Below are 16844 nucleotides of genomic sequence, written 5' to 3' on the forward strand. Positions count from 1 at the left end.
TGCATAGTTCATCCTGTCATTAATTTATTTCACTCTTTGCTGCATTCAGCTCTCTGTTCTCTGTGACTTTTAGAAGGCAAGCTATATGTAATCAAAGAATCATAGTTTTAAATTTGGCAGGGATCTTAGAGGTCTCCAGTACCTCCAACCTCTCTTTTTCCAGGGTTAATTTTAGAATGATCATCACTCTAATCTCTTCTTTGATAAGGAAGTAAACTACTTCTGTGTGTTGCTGCCTTATAATTCTTCTTGACATTTTCACACTTTTTTCCACTTTTTTTTTTGACCCCAGATCATCAGTGATGAAATCACCAAAAGCAGTACCAACAAATCTTCTGAGGAAAGTAGACAAGAAGACAACTTGGAGATCATTGTTTCACAGAAACATAAGTTGTCAGTTTTATTGTTGGAAATGAAAGAAGCCCAAGAGGAAATTGCATTCCTTAAAGGGCAGCTCCAGATCACAAAGCCCAATACCAATTTGATTTCAGAGGCATCTGAACAGGGGGATACCAAGCAGACAGAAGGTGAAGGAATGATTCAAGACACAGGATCAAGTTCTCCTTTAATGCAAAGTGAAAAATATAGTCCTATTATAATTGATGTGGAAGGTACAGAAAATGCTGTGCCTCAAAATCAGAGCAGCACCTCACTGGATATACCTTTAGTTCACATTGCCAACACTGGAATGGAAATGGAGTCAACAAAAGATACTGTAAAAGACTCTCTTTCTATATCTCAAGATCTTATTTTGTGTCAGCAAGATGAATTGAAAAGATTAGAAGGGCAAGTATTGGAACTTGAGTCAAGTCTTCAGAAAGCAAAGGATTCATATGAGAAAAGTTTAGGGGAAAAAGCTGAGGAAATCTGTAAGCTAGCCCAACTAGTAGAGGACTTTAAGAAAAATGAAGAAAAGAGTAAGAGTATACTTAGTGCTTTATGTGATGAGAGAGATCAACTTTTGGTTCAGGTAAAAGAGCTTTGCATCATTACAGATTTAAAGGCACAAATAAAGCAACTTGAAGAGAACCTTGCAGAGGCAGAAAAACAAAGAATATCTGACTATGAAAATAAAACTAGCCGTGAAAGCCTCCTAACTGAACAAATTCAGAGTCTCAGCACAGAATCAAAATCAAAGGATTTGAAAATTGAAACTTTGCAGAAGGAATTAGATGAAATGCATCTCCGGCTTTCTGACCAAAGCACACTAATCAGAAACCTGAAAAGTGAACTGCAAAAAAAAGAAAGTGAAATGTTTGATTTGGAGGAACATTTAAGGAATACTTCAAACAAGATGGAAGAGCTTTCCCAGATTGTCTCCCAAAAGGAACTTGAAAGAGCAAGAATAGATCAACTTTTGTTAGAGAAAACAAGAGTTGTAGAAACCCTTCAACAAGCCATTGAAGAGAAGGATCAACAGGTGACTGAAATCAGTGTACGTATGTCTGAGAAAATAGTCCAGCTCAATGAAGAAAAGTTTTCTCTTGGAGTTGAAGTCAAAGCGCTCAGAGAAAAGCTTAATGTACTATCCATTCCTAAAGAAGACAAAAAGGAGAAGGAAACAGAAGAGAAAGAGGAAGAATGTTCAGGTCTAAAACATGATCAGGATGATAAAATAGTTTCAGCTCCACTAATAAAGAATGAAGAACTTCAGAGTGAATTGGCTCTTTTGAAGAAAGAAAGTGACCAGGTGAAGAGAAAACTGCAGGCTGCTCTTATTAACCGGAAGGAACTAATGAAGAAAGTCACTCAGCTAGAGAAAGATTTGGCACAAGTGAAAAATGAGTCTAAGGAAGATACCCTATTCTGTGAGGGAGATGGGGTGGCAGCAACTCAGCAAGGTAAAGATGATAAAACAAACCCAGAAGAATCTGTTATTCCCGAAAGTAGGGAAACTGAAATGGCTTTAAATCAAAAGATAACCGAGAAGGAACTAGAACTACAAAATTTAAAAAGAGATTTAGAAGAAAAGGTGGCAGCTGAAAAACAGCTACAGGCATTGATCAATGAGATGAAACAGAACTTGCAAGATAAATTAAATCTCATAGATTTGCTTAAAGCTGAAATAACTGAAAACCAGAGAGTCATCCAAAACTTAACCATTTGTAACAAGGACTCTGGAGATGGAGATTCAGCAACATCTATAAAAGAGACACTAATTAGCACAGCTAGTGCAGAAAGTAGAGAACACTGGAAGCTAGATTTAGAAGACAGAATTTTGAATCTTGAGCAAGAAAAGGAACAACTCCAAAAGAAATTACAGGAAGTGCTAGCTTCCCGCAAGGTGACTTTAAAAAAAGCACAGGAGAAAGACAGACACCACAGGGAACAGCTAAAACAACAGAAAGATGATTATAATCTCTTACAGGAACGTTTTGATGAACAGAGCAAGGAGAATGAGAATATACGAGACCAGCTACGTGAACTCGAAATACGAGTAAAAGAGTCTGCAGGCACTGTCTTAGCTATGAATACTAACACACAGGAATTAGATACACCTCATAATTTGATTGAACCTATATCCAAAACCAAAGAAGAGTGGCCCTCACAAATGACTTTGGAATGTAAAAATGACCGACAGGAAGAAGATAATTCAGTAGAATTGCTTAGAACTCAACTGAAAGAGCTACAGATTCAGAAAGAAGAGCTAGAATTCAGAGTGAGCTCTACCATAAATGATCTTTCTCAAAAATCAGAAGAGTCAATTGTATTACAAGAACAGATAAAAAAGCTGCTTTTAGAGGCTGAAGGTCTTAAAATAGCCACTCATGAAGCTGAAACTCAGGTAATCAATCTGAAACTAGAATTGGAGAGTAGTCAAATGGAAATCACAAGATTAGAACATTTCAGGGAATTACAGCCTGAACTAGATGAATTGAAAAGTCTCATGAACCAAAAAAATGAAGAAGTTGATGTCCTTCAAGTGCAAGTTAGAGAAAAAAATGATATCCTTGTTAAAGTACAGACAGAGATTGTAGAGCAAGAGGACTTGATTAAGGCTTTGCATGTGCAGTTGGAAATGCAAGCCAAAGAGCATGAAGAAAAAATTAAACAGTTGCAAATTGAGCTTTCTGAAATTCAACGGAAACCAGAGGAGGTAGAAGAAGAAGCTAAATCTAAGCAGCAAATTCAGAGAAAACTCCAAGCTGCACTTATTTCCAGAAAAGAGACTTTGAAAGAAAGCAAATGTCTTAAAGAAGAGTTGTCTTTAGCCAAAAATAATATTGAAACTCTCACAAAAACTCTGGCAGATGCAGAGAGCCAAGTTTCTGCTCATTGTAAAGAAAGGGATGTATTATTAGACAAATTGACTATTCTTCAGGAAGAGAAAGAGAGACTTATTGCAGAAGTGGACAGATCTTTATTGGAAAGTCAGAATCTCAGTAGTTCTTGTGAAAGTCTGAAGCTAGCTTTAGAAGGTCTTACTGAAGATAAGGAGAAGCTAATGAAGGAAATTGAATCTTTGAAATGTACCCAGGTTGCTGAAAACACTGAGTGGCAGGAAAAGCACAAAGAACTGCAAAAAGAGTATGAAATTCTTCTTCAGTCTTATGAGAATGTCAGTAATGAGGCAGGACGTATTCAACATGTTGTAGAAACTGTGAGACAAGAGAAACAAGAACTGTATGGTAAGTTAAAAAACACAGAAGCAAAGAAGAAAGACACAGAAAAGCAGCTTCAGGAAGCAGAACAGGAAATGGAAGAAATGAAAGAGAAGATGAGGAAATTTGCAAAATCCAAACAGCAGAAAATTCTTGAGCTAGAAGAGGAGAATGACCGTCTTAGAGCAGAAGTCCATTTGGTAGGCAGTGAATCCAAAGAACCTGTAGAAGTGCTTCATTCCAGCCCCAATATGAAGGAGGAACTAGAGGATACTAAATTAAAGTATGAATCTCTTTCTAAGGAGTTTGAAACATTAATGGCTGAGAAGAACTCTTTAAGTGAAGAGATTCAGAATTTAAAGCAGCAGTTGAAAGAAACAGAATCCAAATTGGCCAAGAGTATAGAAAATCTTAAAAAGTATGAGATCCATATGGATAATAAAGAAGTGGCACAGCAAGCTGTGTCTGTATCTGTACCAGATGAGATTGAAAAACAAGTCTCTGGGAGGACAAATGCAAGTTCAGACTATTCAGTACCCATCCAAGTGGAGAGCAGTGCCCTGGTAGATACCAGTGCAAATGAGGGGATAAGTTCACATGATGAAATTAATACATACATACAGCAAATTGATCAACTCACAGAAAGAATTAAAGAATTAGAGGAGGAGAAGATGATGAGGGAAGAAAAAGATTGTTCTTTAGACGACAATAAAGATGCCTTACTGAACCAATTAGAAGCAAAGGATGGTGAACTGAAAACTCTTCATGAAGAAGTTACCAAGATAAACCTGTTAAATGAGAAAATTCAAGAGGATCTTGCTAAAGTCATCAAGTTGAAGGAAATAGTGGAAGTAGAGAAGGATGATCTGGAAGAGAGACTTATGAATCAGTTAGCTGAACTTAATGGAAGCATTGGAAATTATCAGCAAGATGTCACAGATGCCCAAATGAAAAATGAATTATTGGAATCTGAAATTCAGAATCTTCAGAAATGTGTGAGTGAACTGGAAGAGGAAAAGCGGCAGGCAGTTAAAGAAAAAAATAGGATTGAATCAGAAATCCGAAAGGAATACTTGGAGAAGCTACAGAGTGCTCAAAAAGGAGGACATGGAAATAAAACTCATACAAAAGAGCTTCAGGAATTGTTGAAAGAGAAGCAACAAGAGGTAAAGCAGTTGCAGAAGGACTGCATCAGGTATCAAGAGAAGATAAGTGGTCTAGAAAGAACTGTAAAAGCTCTGGAATTTGTACAAAATGAATCACAGAAAGAATTGGAGATGGTCAAAGAAAATTTAGCCCAAGTTGAAGAAGATCGTAAGAAAGTCCAGGCAGAGCTTGACTATTGCAAAGTATTATTGGATGACACTCAGAGTGAAGCAGCAAGGGTCCTAGCAGACAGTCTCAAGGTGAAAAAGGAGCTTCAATCAAATAAAGAGCTTGTTAAAAGCCAGATGAAACAAAAGGATGAAGATCTTGAAAGAAAACTAGAACAAGCAGAAGATAAGCATTTGAAGGAGGTCAAGAACATGCAAGAAAAGTTGGATGCTTTACATAGAGAAAAGGTCCATTTGGAAGAGACTTTTGGAGAAGTTCAGGTCACCTTGAACAAAAAAGACCAAGAAGTCAAGCAACTTCAGGAAAACCTCAACAGCACTTTGGCCCAGCTTGCAGCCTTCACCAAAAGCATGTCTTCTCTCCAGGATGACCGGGATCGAGTGATAGATGAGGCTAAAAAATGGGAAAAAAAATTCAGTGATGCTATTCAAACAAAGGAAGAAGAAATCCGGGCTAAGGAAGAGAATTGTAGCATTTTAAAAGACCATCTAAGACAAATGTCTATCCACATGGAGGAACTGCAGATTAATATATCCAGGTAAATTCTTTCTGTAATCTTTATTTTCATACCACTTAGGCAAAGGATTTCCCCTTTATTTATATAATTTTTATTTCCTTTAAATGCCACTTTGTATTCTCTTCCTTTTAAAATTTTAAACCAATTTATGTATTTGCAACCACATCTGCTGTGTGGTCGAGTCTGTACTGGGCACTATGGAGACAGTGAGAGTAATGTAAAAACTATTTTACCCTCAAGAACCTTACACACTAAAGCTTGGGAGAAGAAAAACTGAGATGCTAAATTTAGTCTTAGCTAGAGCAAAATGAGGAGGATATTATAAAGTTAGGAGGGCATCATGTTTGGAAGAGATCACTAGAATAATTATTCCTTGTACTTGTGTACTTTAGGTGCGTGTGCTACATTATATATAGAATATTCAGAAGAAAGATTTGTTATCCTTTTATAGATGATCACATCTGAGATAAATATTAAAACAAGCATTAAAGTATAAAAAGGGAAATTTTAAGTGGAATATTTAAGTTGTTATATTGGTGGAAATAAAGTACTCTGTCTTTTCTCTTTCACTGACTAAAAAGAGAAACACACCATAAAACCAAATCCAGAGGAAGGTGTTGCCCTAAAACCCACCTTTAATTAGTTCTGAATTGTAAAAGTACCACAATAGGTGCATTTTGTCATCTTCCTTCTGACTCTGTATTTTTCAGATGGGAAAAAAAAATATGTCAGGAGGAGGAATGAATCCACTTTGTTGGCATTAAGTTGATATTCTGGGGTGGCAATCAAGACAATTCAAGACAAAATATGCTTTTATTTTGGGTGTTCGGTAGGGTCTCTGTTCTTACCTGTCTTATTTAAGATGAGATAAAGATGATATGTGCTTTGAACCTGGCATAATAGTACTCTCCCAATCCATGGTGGCAGTGACAAGCTTCTGCACAGCTTCCTCTCTCAGATCTCCACTTATTGTAGCCTTTTGACAGAGCAACTCAAATAGCAGCTGTATAGATATGGCATATGAGCAGGTCTTGTTCTCATTCCAATTAATGGCTGTATTTTGTTTGTTTCATATAGTTTTTTCATTTAAGTCCTTGGCCCATTTCTTTGCATTATCATATTAGCTTTCCTTTATTGTTTCTCGAAGGTTATTGTTTACTTTAAGAATCAACACTGGGGCAGCTCGGTGGTGCAGTGGACAGAGCACCATCCCTGAAGTCAGGAGGACTTGAGTTCAAATCTGACCTCAGACACTTAATACTTCCCAGCTGTGACTCTGGGCAAGTCACTTAACCCCAATTGCCTCAGCAAAAAATAAAAAAAAGAATCAACACTTCTCTGTTTCCCTATCCCTCACACCCTACCCCTCAAAAAAATCTTCACTAGACTGACTATGGACTTAACCATCACCTTTTATGTAAAGCTGTTGTGGAGGTATAGTAGCCATTATTGTTTTCTGAAAGAATATGTTTGATTGGATCAAGAACTTAGTGCATCACATATATGGTATCTAGGATATACTATAACATAATTAATATGTATAAGACTGCTTGCCATCTAGGGGAGGAGGTGGAGGGAAGGGAAAAGTCGGAACAAAAGTGAGTGCAAGCGATAATGTAAAAAAATTGCCCAAGCATATATTCTGTCAATAAAAAGTTAAAATTAAAAAAAAAAAACAAAAAACTTGGGACATAAACAAAAGAATGATACTTATGGAATGTTTATTTATTATACTGTATCCCTTTCTTGTGCACACGCTTTCACTCTTCATTTTCTGTCCTCTACACACACACACACACACACACACACACACACACACACACACACATACGTACATGCGGCGGCCAAAGGTTGCTTATCTGAAAATAAAAACTAATGTTTAATAGATGTTGGTAGGTAACAGAAATAGCGACTTAATATTTCTTATTATTCTTATTACCTAGTAGATCTAGAGAGTATATTCCAGACTTGACAGATAAAGATAAGGAATGAGGAGATGGAGTGTTGTCTGTAAAGAACAGCAAGAAAACCAGTTTAGCTGGATTGTGCAGTACATAGAGAGGAGTAAAGTATAAGAATACTGGTAAGGTAGGAAGGCATCAGGTTATGAAGGAACTAAGGGATCTTTAAATTAAGATACTTTGGGATTAATCATTTTCTTTCTCTTTTCAGGCTTGAGCATGACAGACAGACCTGGGAGTCCAAAGCCCAAACAGAGGTCCAGTTTCAGCAGAAGATCTCTGAAAACCTGCAGGGAGAAAATAAAGGACTCGTGTCTCAATTGGAAGAATCTAAACAGATGTATTCTAATTCTCAGAATGAATTAGCTAAATTGGATGCAGAAGTTAAGTCTCTGAGAGACCAGTTGACTGAAGCAAATAGTTCTTTAGCAAAATGTAAAGAAGCCAAGGAAAAATTGGAGGGAATTGCAAAGCAACAGGAGACTGACTTTCAGAATTGCAAGTTCAACTGTGAGCAGTTAGAGGCTGATCTTCAAGCCTCTAGAGACCTGACTGGCAAACTGCATGAAGAAATTAGCACTAAAGATCAAAAAATTATCACTCTCCTTTCTTCTAAAGAGGAGGCAGTCTTGTTAGCTATATCTGAATTGCAACAACAACATGGCAAAGAAATTAAAGAGTTGGAAAGTCACCTGAACCAAAAGGAAGAGGAGAAAGCTGCCTTAGAAGATGAGAAAAAAAAAGCTGTAGACAAAACTAATCAGCTTATGGAAACAATGAAAACTATCAAAAAAGACAGCAAACAGCAGAAGGCTCAGTTGGATTCTTTCACTAAATCCATGTCTTCTCTCCAGGATGACCGAGATCGAATTCTAGGAGATTACCGACAGCTTGAAGAGCGGCACCTCTCAGTGATCTTGGAGAAAGACCAGCTCATCCAAGAGGCTGCTGCTGAGAACAATAAGCTAAAGGAAGAGATTCGATGCCTTCGGGGCCAGATGGATGATCTCAATTCTGAAAATGCCAAGTTAACTGCAGAACAGTACCAGAGGATAACAAAGGACTATCAGCAAAGACAGCTCCTTGAAATTAGACTTCAGCGGAGTCAGGAACTAGAAAATGAAAAGATCAAGTTAGAAAGAAAGCTAAAAGAGTCTGAAGAGTTAAGGGAAGAGCTAAGAAAATCTTCTGATGCCCTCGAGGAGGAAAAGCAAACCTTGACTAAAGAAATTGAGAGCTTGAGAACTTCTGTTTCACAGCTGAAGTGCCAAATGACAGCTTTGCAAGAAGGAGGGTCTTTAGGAGAGTTTCAGGCGCAGTTGAAAGGTGGGGAAGAAGAGGTGCATAGATTAGGTATTGCCCTTTCTCTCTCTCAGAAGAAAGTCACAGAACTAGAAGAAGAATTAGCACGTGTACAAAAAGAGGCTGCTAAGCAGGTGGGAGAAATTGAAGAAAAGCTAAAAAAGGAGTTGAAGCATCTTCGTCATGATGCAGGGATAATGCGCAATGAAACTGAAACAGCCGAAGAGAGGGTAGCCGAGCTGGCAAGTGATTTGATGGAGATGGAACAAAGGCTACTCAAGGTTACTGAAGAAAATAAAGACCTTAAAGCTCAAATTCAGGCTTTTGGAAAGTCTATGGGTTCTTTGCAAGATAGTCGAGATCATGCTAATGAAGAGTTACAGGAACTAAAAAAGATGCATACTGCCAGTCTTGAGGAGCAACAACATCTTACAGATGCTTTGAAGGAAGAGCTGACTAAACTGAGAGAAGATCAGGTTCTGTTGAGTAGAGAGAGAGATGATCTTGTTTCTAAAGTTGCTTCTCTGGAAAGCTGTGTTGAAGATAACTCACTATCTCACCTTGAGAAGCTTAACCAACAGCTCAAATCTAAGGATGATGAATTATTTCACTTGTCCTCACAGTTGGAGAGTTCCTCTAATCAAATACAGTCCTTTTCCAAGGCCATGGCCAGTTTACAGGCTGAAAGAGATCATCTCTTAAGTGAACTAGACAAAATGAGAAAATCAGAAGAAGGGAAACAGTGGTCATCATCCCAACACTTTACCAGTCCATCTGAAATGTCATTAAAGAAAGCAATGAATTCACTACAAAATGACAGAGATAGATTGGTGAGTTCTGTTCCCTTTGTATGTTGAAAGTCACTGAAACATAATGCTGTTAATCTTGCTGGAACATGGTTAGAGTAGGGCTCTGATTTAAAAAGTACTCTTGGAAGGGTTCACTATATTAGTATCAATAGTAATTAACTGAAACCTTATAGTAATATAGTCTTCAAGAGTCCATTATGCTTAGGTCAAATCACATCACTCATAGTTATGCCATTAGATAAAACTACTTCATTTTCTTCAGATGTTCCTTAATTTTTGTTAAGGCCAAATGTAAAATAGGGTGTTGGGGGTGGAATCAGACTATTTAGGGAATCTAGTAAGTGACAACTGACAGAAGCTTGAAATAAAGGTGATATGAGCAGAGAAAAAAAAGGTAAATGATGTGAGACATATTAGGGAGATTTTATTTAAAAAGATTTGACAACTGATAGGATATTGGACCTGAGGAAAAAGTAGTCAAAGGTGACTCTAAGGTTACAAATTTAGGTAACTTGGTAGGATAGTGTTGCCATCAATAGAATTAGGGAATTTTAAGGGAAGGATGAGTTTAGAAGGAAACAAAATGAATTAAACTGCCACCTCATTTTTTGTTCAATTAAAAACCCACAGAATATAATAGGAAAATAGCTTTTTAAGCAGAGTTTATCTGAAGGTTTAATAATATGCTAAAGTAGTAAGAGAAAGGAAGGCAGATATAAAATTGGGAGAGCTCATCAGAACTTCAAAAGACTAAAATCAGATTTAATATCTTTCATATGTATATCTAAGGCTGAAGAAGGCACTCAGAATTCAAAAAAACTATAGCCGGAATGTTCTTCAGAAGCCTTCTAGTTCATTTTACATCAGAATCAGAATCTTATAAGGTTGGGAGATAGGATTACATCAGCATAACAAGTCCTTATCTGTGATTGGGTCACCTTATTTGTAATTGTATTTTCTTTCTACCTATTTTAATTGTGTCCATACACAGTACCACAATTGAGTTATGCTCAGTACCTTTGTCAGACTAAACCAAGTCCATATTAAATTTGTCATTAGAGAAGTAAGACTGAATCTGAATTGAAAGGTAATACATGCCTAAAGCTTGAAAATTCTATTTGTCAGGTTGATCCTGTTGAAAAAAAGTATTTCCCTGTTCCTTAGATTCATTTCTTTATCATCAGCCTCATATTTGTGTTCCTAATGGTTAATCTGTAATCTCAATCTGTCATCAGTGTAAGTCTCATTTTTATTATGTCCATAGAATTCATGAGGATGTTTTAGGATATTTATTCTCTTCCTCTCCCTAGTTTTCAGCACATTTTTGTCTTGCATTTATCTTCTGTCAGAACTTGAATATATAAAATTTTTTCAGTAATAATATACATTTGTTCAGTATTTACTATATACACAGTTGCATATTTTTGGTCATACAAGGCAAATGGGATATATAGTCCATAGTCAAAGAGTTGAAAACATGGTCATGAAGATAAGAAATGTACATAAATAACAGTAATAGAAATTAGGACATGATAAATGCATTGGTGAGAAATGCATTGAGAGTTTAAGAGTTTCTTCATTTGCCATAGCATGGTAGACTCTAAAGCTTGTGATTATGTATTTGAATTTTTCTTATAACTATCTTTTTACTGTTGCCATTGCTCCTGCCCTAATATAATCTTATTACCTAATACTCAAATTAGTACAGTACTATCAAATCTTTCTGAATCTAGTCTCTTTCTTCTATAATCCATCCTTCATACCAAACTATATTAGAATACATAGAATACTACTTTTGTCATGCTGTTTACCTGCTCATAAAACTTTGGTAACTTTTTGTTTCCTAAAAGGGGGAGTTTCATGCTTCTTAGCCTTCTAATCAAGCCTTGAAACAGTCTTCTCCCTATCTTCTCTCTCTCCTTATCAGATATATATGTCTTCTCAGACATTTTTCATTTGCGTCTGACTTTATGAGCCCATTTGAGGGATTTTTTCTTTTTTGGCAAAGATATTGGGAGTCGTTTGTCATTTCTTCAGTTCATTTTGCAGATAAGGAAACTGAGGCAAACAAGATTAAGTTTCTTGAATCACACAACTAGTAAATGTTTGAGTTCAGATTTGAACTCAAAAGGATGAGTGTTCAGGTCTGGCACTCTTATCTACTATGCCACCTAGCTGGCATGTATGAGTTGTTCAACCATTGTATGATTCTTAGCATTCTTTTCTGCCACTCTCTTCCCATCACTGCAGAAACACAAGCTGTATTTTAAAAAAATTATTTTTTGATAATAATCTTTTTTTTTTCAAAATACTAGCAGAAATAGTTTTCAGCATTCACCTTTGCAAAACCTTTTTCTCCCTTCATAGGCAGCAAGTAATCCAATTTAATTTAAACATGTGCAGTTCTTCTAAACATATTTATCATTGCTGCACAAGAAAAGTCAGATCACAATGAGAAAAAACAAGCAAACAACAAAAAAGATGAAAATACTATGTTGTGATCCATATTCAGAACCCACAAACCTGTTTCTGGATGCAGATGGCTCTCTCCATTTACAAGCCTATTGAAATTGGCCTGAATCACCTCATTGTTGAAAAGACACAGTTGATCATCACATAATCTTGTTGTTGTATACAACAGAGCTGTACTTTTTTATGGGCTACTACAGCCAAAGAATTTATCACCTAGTGGGTAAGAGTCGAGTGCCACGTGGACACCAAAAGTGGATGAGGAGCCATGAAAAGGACTGAGCAAACTTTACACCAGAGATGCTTAAGGGTTTAGGAGAAAAGGAGATCACTACGACCTGGGATGGTCAGAAGGAATTTCACAAAAGAAGGTCTTGAAAACTAGGCTTTGAAGGATGGGTAGGAATCAGACAAACAAAAAGGCTCATCACTAATGGGTTGGCCACAAGATTTGATGAATTTTTTGTCCATAAAAAGTATAGTTCTGTGCTTCTGCAGTGATGATAAAGAGTGGCAGAAAAGAATGCTAAGAATCATGCAATGGGTTAGACCATTTATAAACATTAGCATAACTCTTGGTATTCTAAATATAAGATCCTTATCCAACCACCAACAAGTTGACATGCTCCAAGAAAGTCTGCATGATATAAATACTTAATTCTACTTAACAAGATGAAACTAGAGGACACAAATACATTTCAGCAAAATCAAAGGATGACTTAGATGTTTGTTTAGAGAAGCAAATAAAGGTGATTGATTTGATTTCATTGTGAATACAAATGCAACTAAGAACATTTTATGGGGCACTTGGTTATTTTATCTTAAACGACTTATGAATATAAGCAAAATAATTATGTGCTTGAAATCCATTGGCGCAGTATATGAAAAGTAGAAAAAATCCTTTAAAGACAAAATCTTTTAAGCCAAATAAATAATACTTTGGTATTTGGTGACTTCTATTTATAGGTGGGCTCAGAGGAGAAGGATTAAAATATTTTGGAAAATGTGATTTAGGAGTAAGAAAAATAGCCAAAGCCATTTAGACTACATAGACATCTTATACCTGTCTGTCTGGAATACTATCTTCACAGAGGGAATTAGAAAGCATTGATAAAGAAATCAAGCAACTTCACCAAAAAAAGTAACTGATGAGATTTTAAGAAATGATGGTTTTACTAATATAGGAATTTCAAAATCATCTGTCATTGATCAAAGACCATCTGGTTGCTAAAACTAAGATAAAAATCGACACCAAATTAAAGGAAAGTATAGAGATGAGAAATTATGTATAGTTGCCCAAGTTCCAAGCCATCCTATTCAGATGAGCTGTTGATGCCAAAAATAGGAAATGAATAAGCTAATATCATTATAGTGTTTTAAGGTAACCAGGGCATTTTAAATATATTGCCACCATTGTTCCTCTGAACAACCAAAAGACAGGTGTACTTGTTAGCCCCATTTTATAGATGACAAAACAGGTTCATGAAAGTTAATTTGCCCATAATCACACTAGTATAATAAATGCCTTAGACAGGATTTTAATATGTCTTATTATTTCCAAGCCCACCATTCTTTACACTATGCTATACTAAGGCAAGGGCAACATTTGTTTAGAATATATATACTCATCTGAAAAGGCATTGATCATCACTATTCATATAAAGAAATTATCTTTAACTATTGTAAAGGATTGACCATATCTTCATGGTCATTAGGCAAAGAGACTCCTGGAATTTTCCTAGGTAGCAACTATTAGACCTCCTTGCTAAGCAGATAGGTATGGAAGTGAAAGCCAGTATTGATCTTTCTTCTGATTTTTTTTTCTGGTATCAGGGAATCTCTGGGTTGGGGGTAATAACTATTACAAAAAACTTGTTTAGGTCTGCATATTTCACATGTCTCAGAATAGTTAGCAATGCTTTAGTGAAACCCCTAGAGTTAATTCACCACATTAGTGGCTCTTGATTTGTTTGAAATATTTTTTCTTGAGCAGTCTAAATAAGAAAACAAAAGGACAGGAGCCTTGCCATTTCTGTTGACTTCAGAAGAACCTCTGGGTGTGCCTTTATGATTTCTAAGTCTGATTAGCTCAAAGATATAGCTCTAAAGTCATTTCAGGCTTTGAATCCCAAGAGAATTTGTGAGGAGTAGCTCTAGAAAGAGGTAGATGATAGAGAGTGAGATGCAATACCTGGGAAACTGACTCATAAGAATCATTGATTTATAACAGCAACATGTGATGATAACCTAACTTCATTTATTTCATTGGGTTTATGAAGCAATGAAGTCTGTTGATGACCTCTTTTTGACTTTCCTCTTTTTAATTTACCTAGAGGGACAAACTTGGGCTAATAATTGTTACTGATTTGCATTAGGAATGAAAAATTGATACCTGACTCTAATTTCCTTTGATTAAAGCTGAAAGAGTTAAAGAATCTACAGCAGCAGTACCTGCAGATTAACCAAGAAAACACTGAACTTCGTCCACTGAAGGTTCAACTTCAGGAGTATCAGGAACAGACAAACAAGTATCAGTCTGTCCAGGAACAACTAAAGCAGGAAAATATCTCTTGTCAACAGGAGCTACAACACCTCAGGTGAGGTATTTTTTTTCCTTAAAAGAGAAGTTCTTTTTACACTTCTCTATGTACACTCCAGCAGTCTTTCTTTGTGATAAATCCTTTCATAATTGTTTGGTGTTGTGTGTAATTGTATGGTTGTTGTATGAGAGGAAAAAAGAATGTGTCCCCAGCAGTCCTTTGTGATTTCTTAATCTCCTTTCTAACAAGAGGTCATCAGAACAAGAGAAAAATCTCAAAACAAAATGACTCCCTCAACACCTTGTGAGAAGTATTTGTTCTTGTTGCTTGCACAGCATTTTTGTTGGGCACCCATATGTTTAGTTTAAGATGATTAACATGCAAGTGATGTTTTTGGGTAGACTTTAGGCAAACTTTACAAAGTGAATGTTTTTTTTTTCCCCCTGAGGCTGGAGTTAAGTGACTTGCCCAGGGTCACACAGCTAGGAAGTATTAAGTGTCTGAGACTAGATTTGAACTTGGGTCCTCCCGAATTCAGGGCTGGTGCTCTATTCACTGTGCCACCTAGCTGCCCCCAATGCCAAGGGTTTTTAACATTCACCCTTGTAAAACCTTGTATTCCAAATTTTTCTTCTTCCTTTCCCTCCACCCTCCCCAGACAGCAAGTAATCCAATATAGGTTAAATATGTGTAATTCTTCTAAACATATTTCCACATTTATCATGCTGCATAAGAAATATCAGATCAAAAGGAGAAAAAGAAACAAGCAAGCAAACAATAACAAAAAAGTGAAAATACTATGCTGTGATCCACATTTAGCCCCACAGTTTTCTTTTTTGGATGCAGAGGGCTCTCTCCATCCCAAGTCTATTAGAATTGGCTTGAATCATCTCATTGTTGAAAAAAGTTGATCATCAGAGTTGATCAAAGTGAATGTTTTCTGATATAAATTTTTACCAGGAGATATTTTATTCCAAAAATGTACCTTCTTGGTCAAAAAATTATGTACTGCCTTCTAGAGTTTCCTTAGATAATTGAAAACATGTTTTTGACCTAAAAGTGCAAATTCAAAATTAGGATTCAGAATCGCATGAGATGTGGAACTAAAATGGCAAAACTGGAAACCCACTTGCTTCTGATCTGTTGTCTTGGAATCCGCATTTTTGAGACTCCAAGTTAGTTCTATTGTGATGGAATTGAAGTTCTCTCTGCAATTTATTATCTGTGAGACTTTGGGCAGTTAATCTCTTGGGTCTTCATTTTCCCCATGGTATAATGGAAGGGAATATAAGCTCTAGAATTAGAAAACCTGTGTTCAAATTCTGCCTTTGCTACTTACTAATTATGTGCTGGCTAAGTCAGATAGCCTTCCTGGTCCTCAAATTTTCTTCTTCATGAATAGAGGGGCTTGGATGTTTGGTTCTATCTATCTTGTGAGGAGCTTGGGCTATAAAAGCTTTTCATTCCCTATCATTTCCCTCATCCTGACTCTGTGAGATATCTCACAGCCTTTCCTCATTACTTATGGCTAGTGATTTACTTGATTTTCTTTCATCAGGTTCTATGTTCCTTATATCTTTAATAGAGAGAAGCAGAATAGCATATTGCATAGAGAGAACCAGGCTCAGAAACAGAATAATGTGGGTTCAAGTCTTTTCTCCCCCCCAGCACATGCTGGCAAGAATCTTAACTCAGTGTCCTGGGCAAGTAATTGTAAGACTGTAAATTGTGGAACAGTTGCTGATCTGCATTAATAGAAATTACTTAGAGATTACAGCTAGAGACAGTATGGAGAGGTAGAATGGGGATGAGGAACTAGATACAGAAACAGGATTTAGGATTACAGGAGACATGGAATAAATTGATTTCAGAGACTCCAGAAAGGCTACAGAATTAGAATCACATCATCTCTGGGTGTATTACCAGCTACAATGTGCTTATGGGATTCTTTGGAGGTTTGAGCTCTTAAAGACTGCTTGATTCCTCTGAAGAACTTTTATTACTTTGGTTTTCTTCAAACTTCAGGTTAGAATAAGGAATAAAATATTTTTTAGAAAAATTGTTCTTTCTAGAGAGTCAAGCTGGCATAATAGTAGATAACGGACCTCAGTTAGGGAGACCTAGGTTCAAATGCAGTCTCTGACACAGTGATACTGGCAAGTCACTTATTCTTTCGGTGCCTCCAGGGTATTCTTTAGGATATAAGTTGAGATAAATTTTGATATTAATTGTTAGAGGGAATTTCCTCACCAGGAATCCTCTTAAACTAATGAAATCACAGGTTTGAATTCCCACACAATTATTCAATA

The 16844-nt window shown here is 36.4% G+C and overlaps 1 protein-coding gene across 4 annotated transcripts in view; it reads left to right on the top strand.

Moving 5' to 3' along the window:
- The window catches only part of GOLGB1 (golgin B1), a 63091-nt gene that overhangs the window by 32915 nt on the left and 13332 nt on the right, over positions 1-16844 (top strand). For all 4 annotated transcript variants that reach the window (XM_074301362.1, XM_074301363.1, XM_074301364.1 and 1 more), the window contains exons 14-16: positions 293-5475; positions 7627-9547; positions 14414-14592. In XM_074301362.1, coding sequence (XP_074157463.1) covers positions 293-5475; positions 7627-9547; positions 14414-14592 — 7283 coding nt within the window. The remainder of the gene's footprint in view (positions 1-292; positions 5476-7626; positions 9548-14413; positions 14593-16844) is intronic.

This window comes from Sminthopsis crassicaudata, chromosome 3 (genome assembly GCF_048593235.1).
Source record: "Sminthopsis crassicaudata isolate SCR6 chromosome 3, ASM4859323v1, whole genome shotgun sequence".
Taxonomy (NCBI): Eukaryota; Metazoa; Chordata; class Mammalia; order Dasyuromorphia; family Dasyuridae; genus Sminthopsis; species Sminthopsis crassicaudata.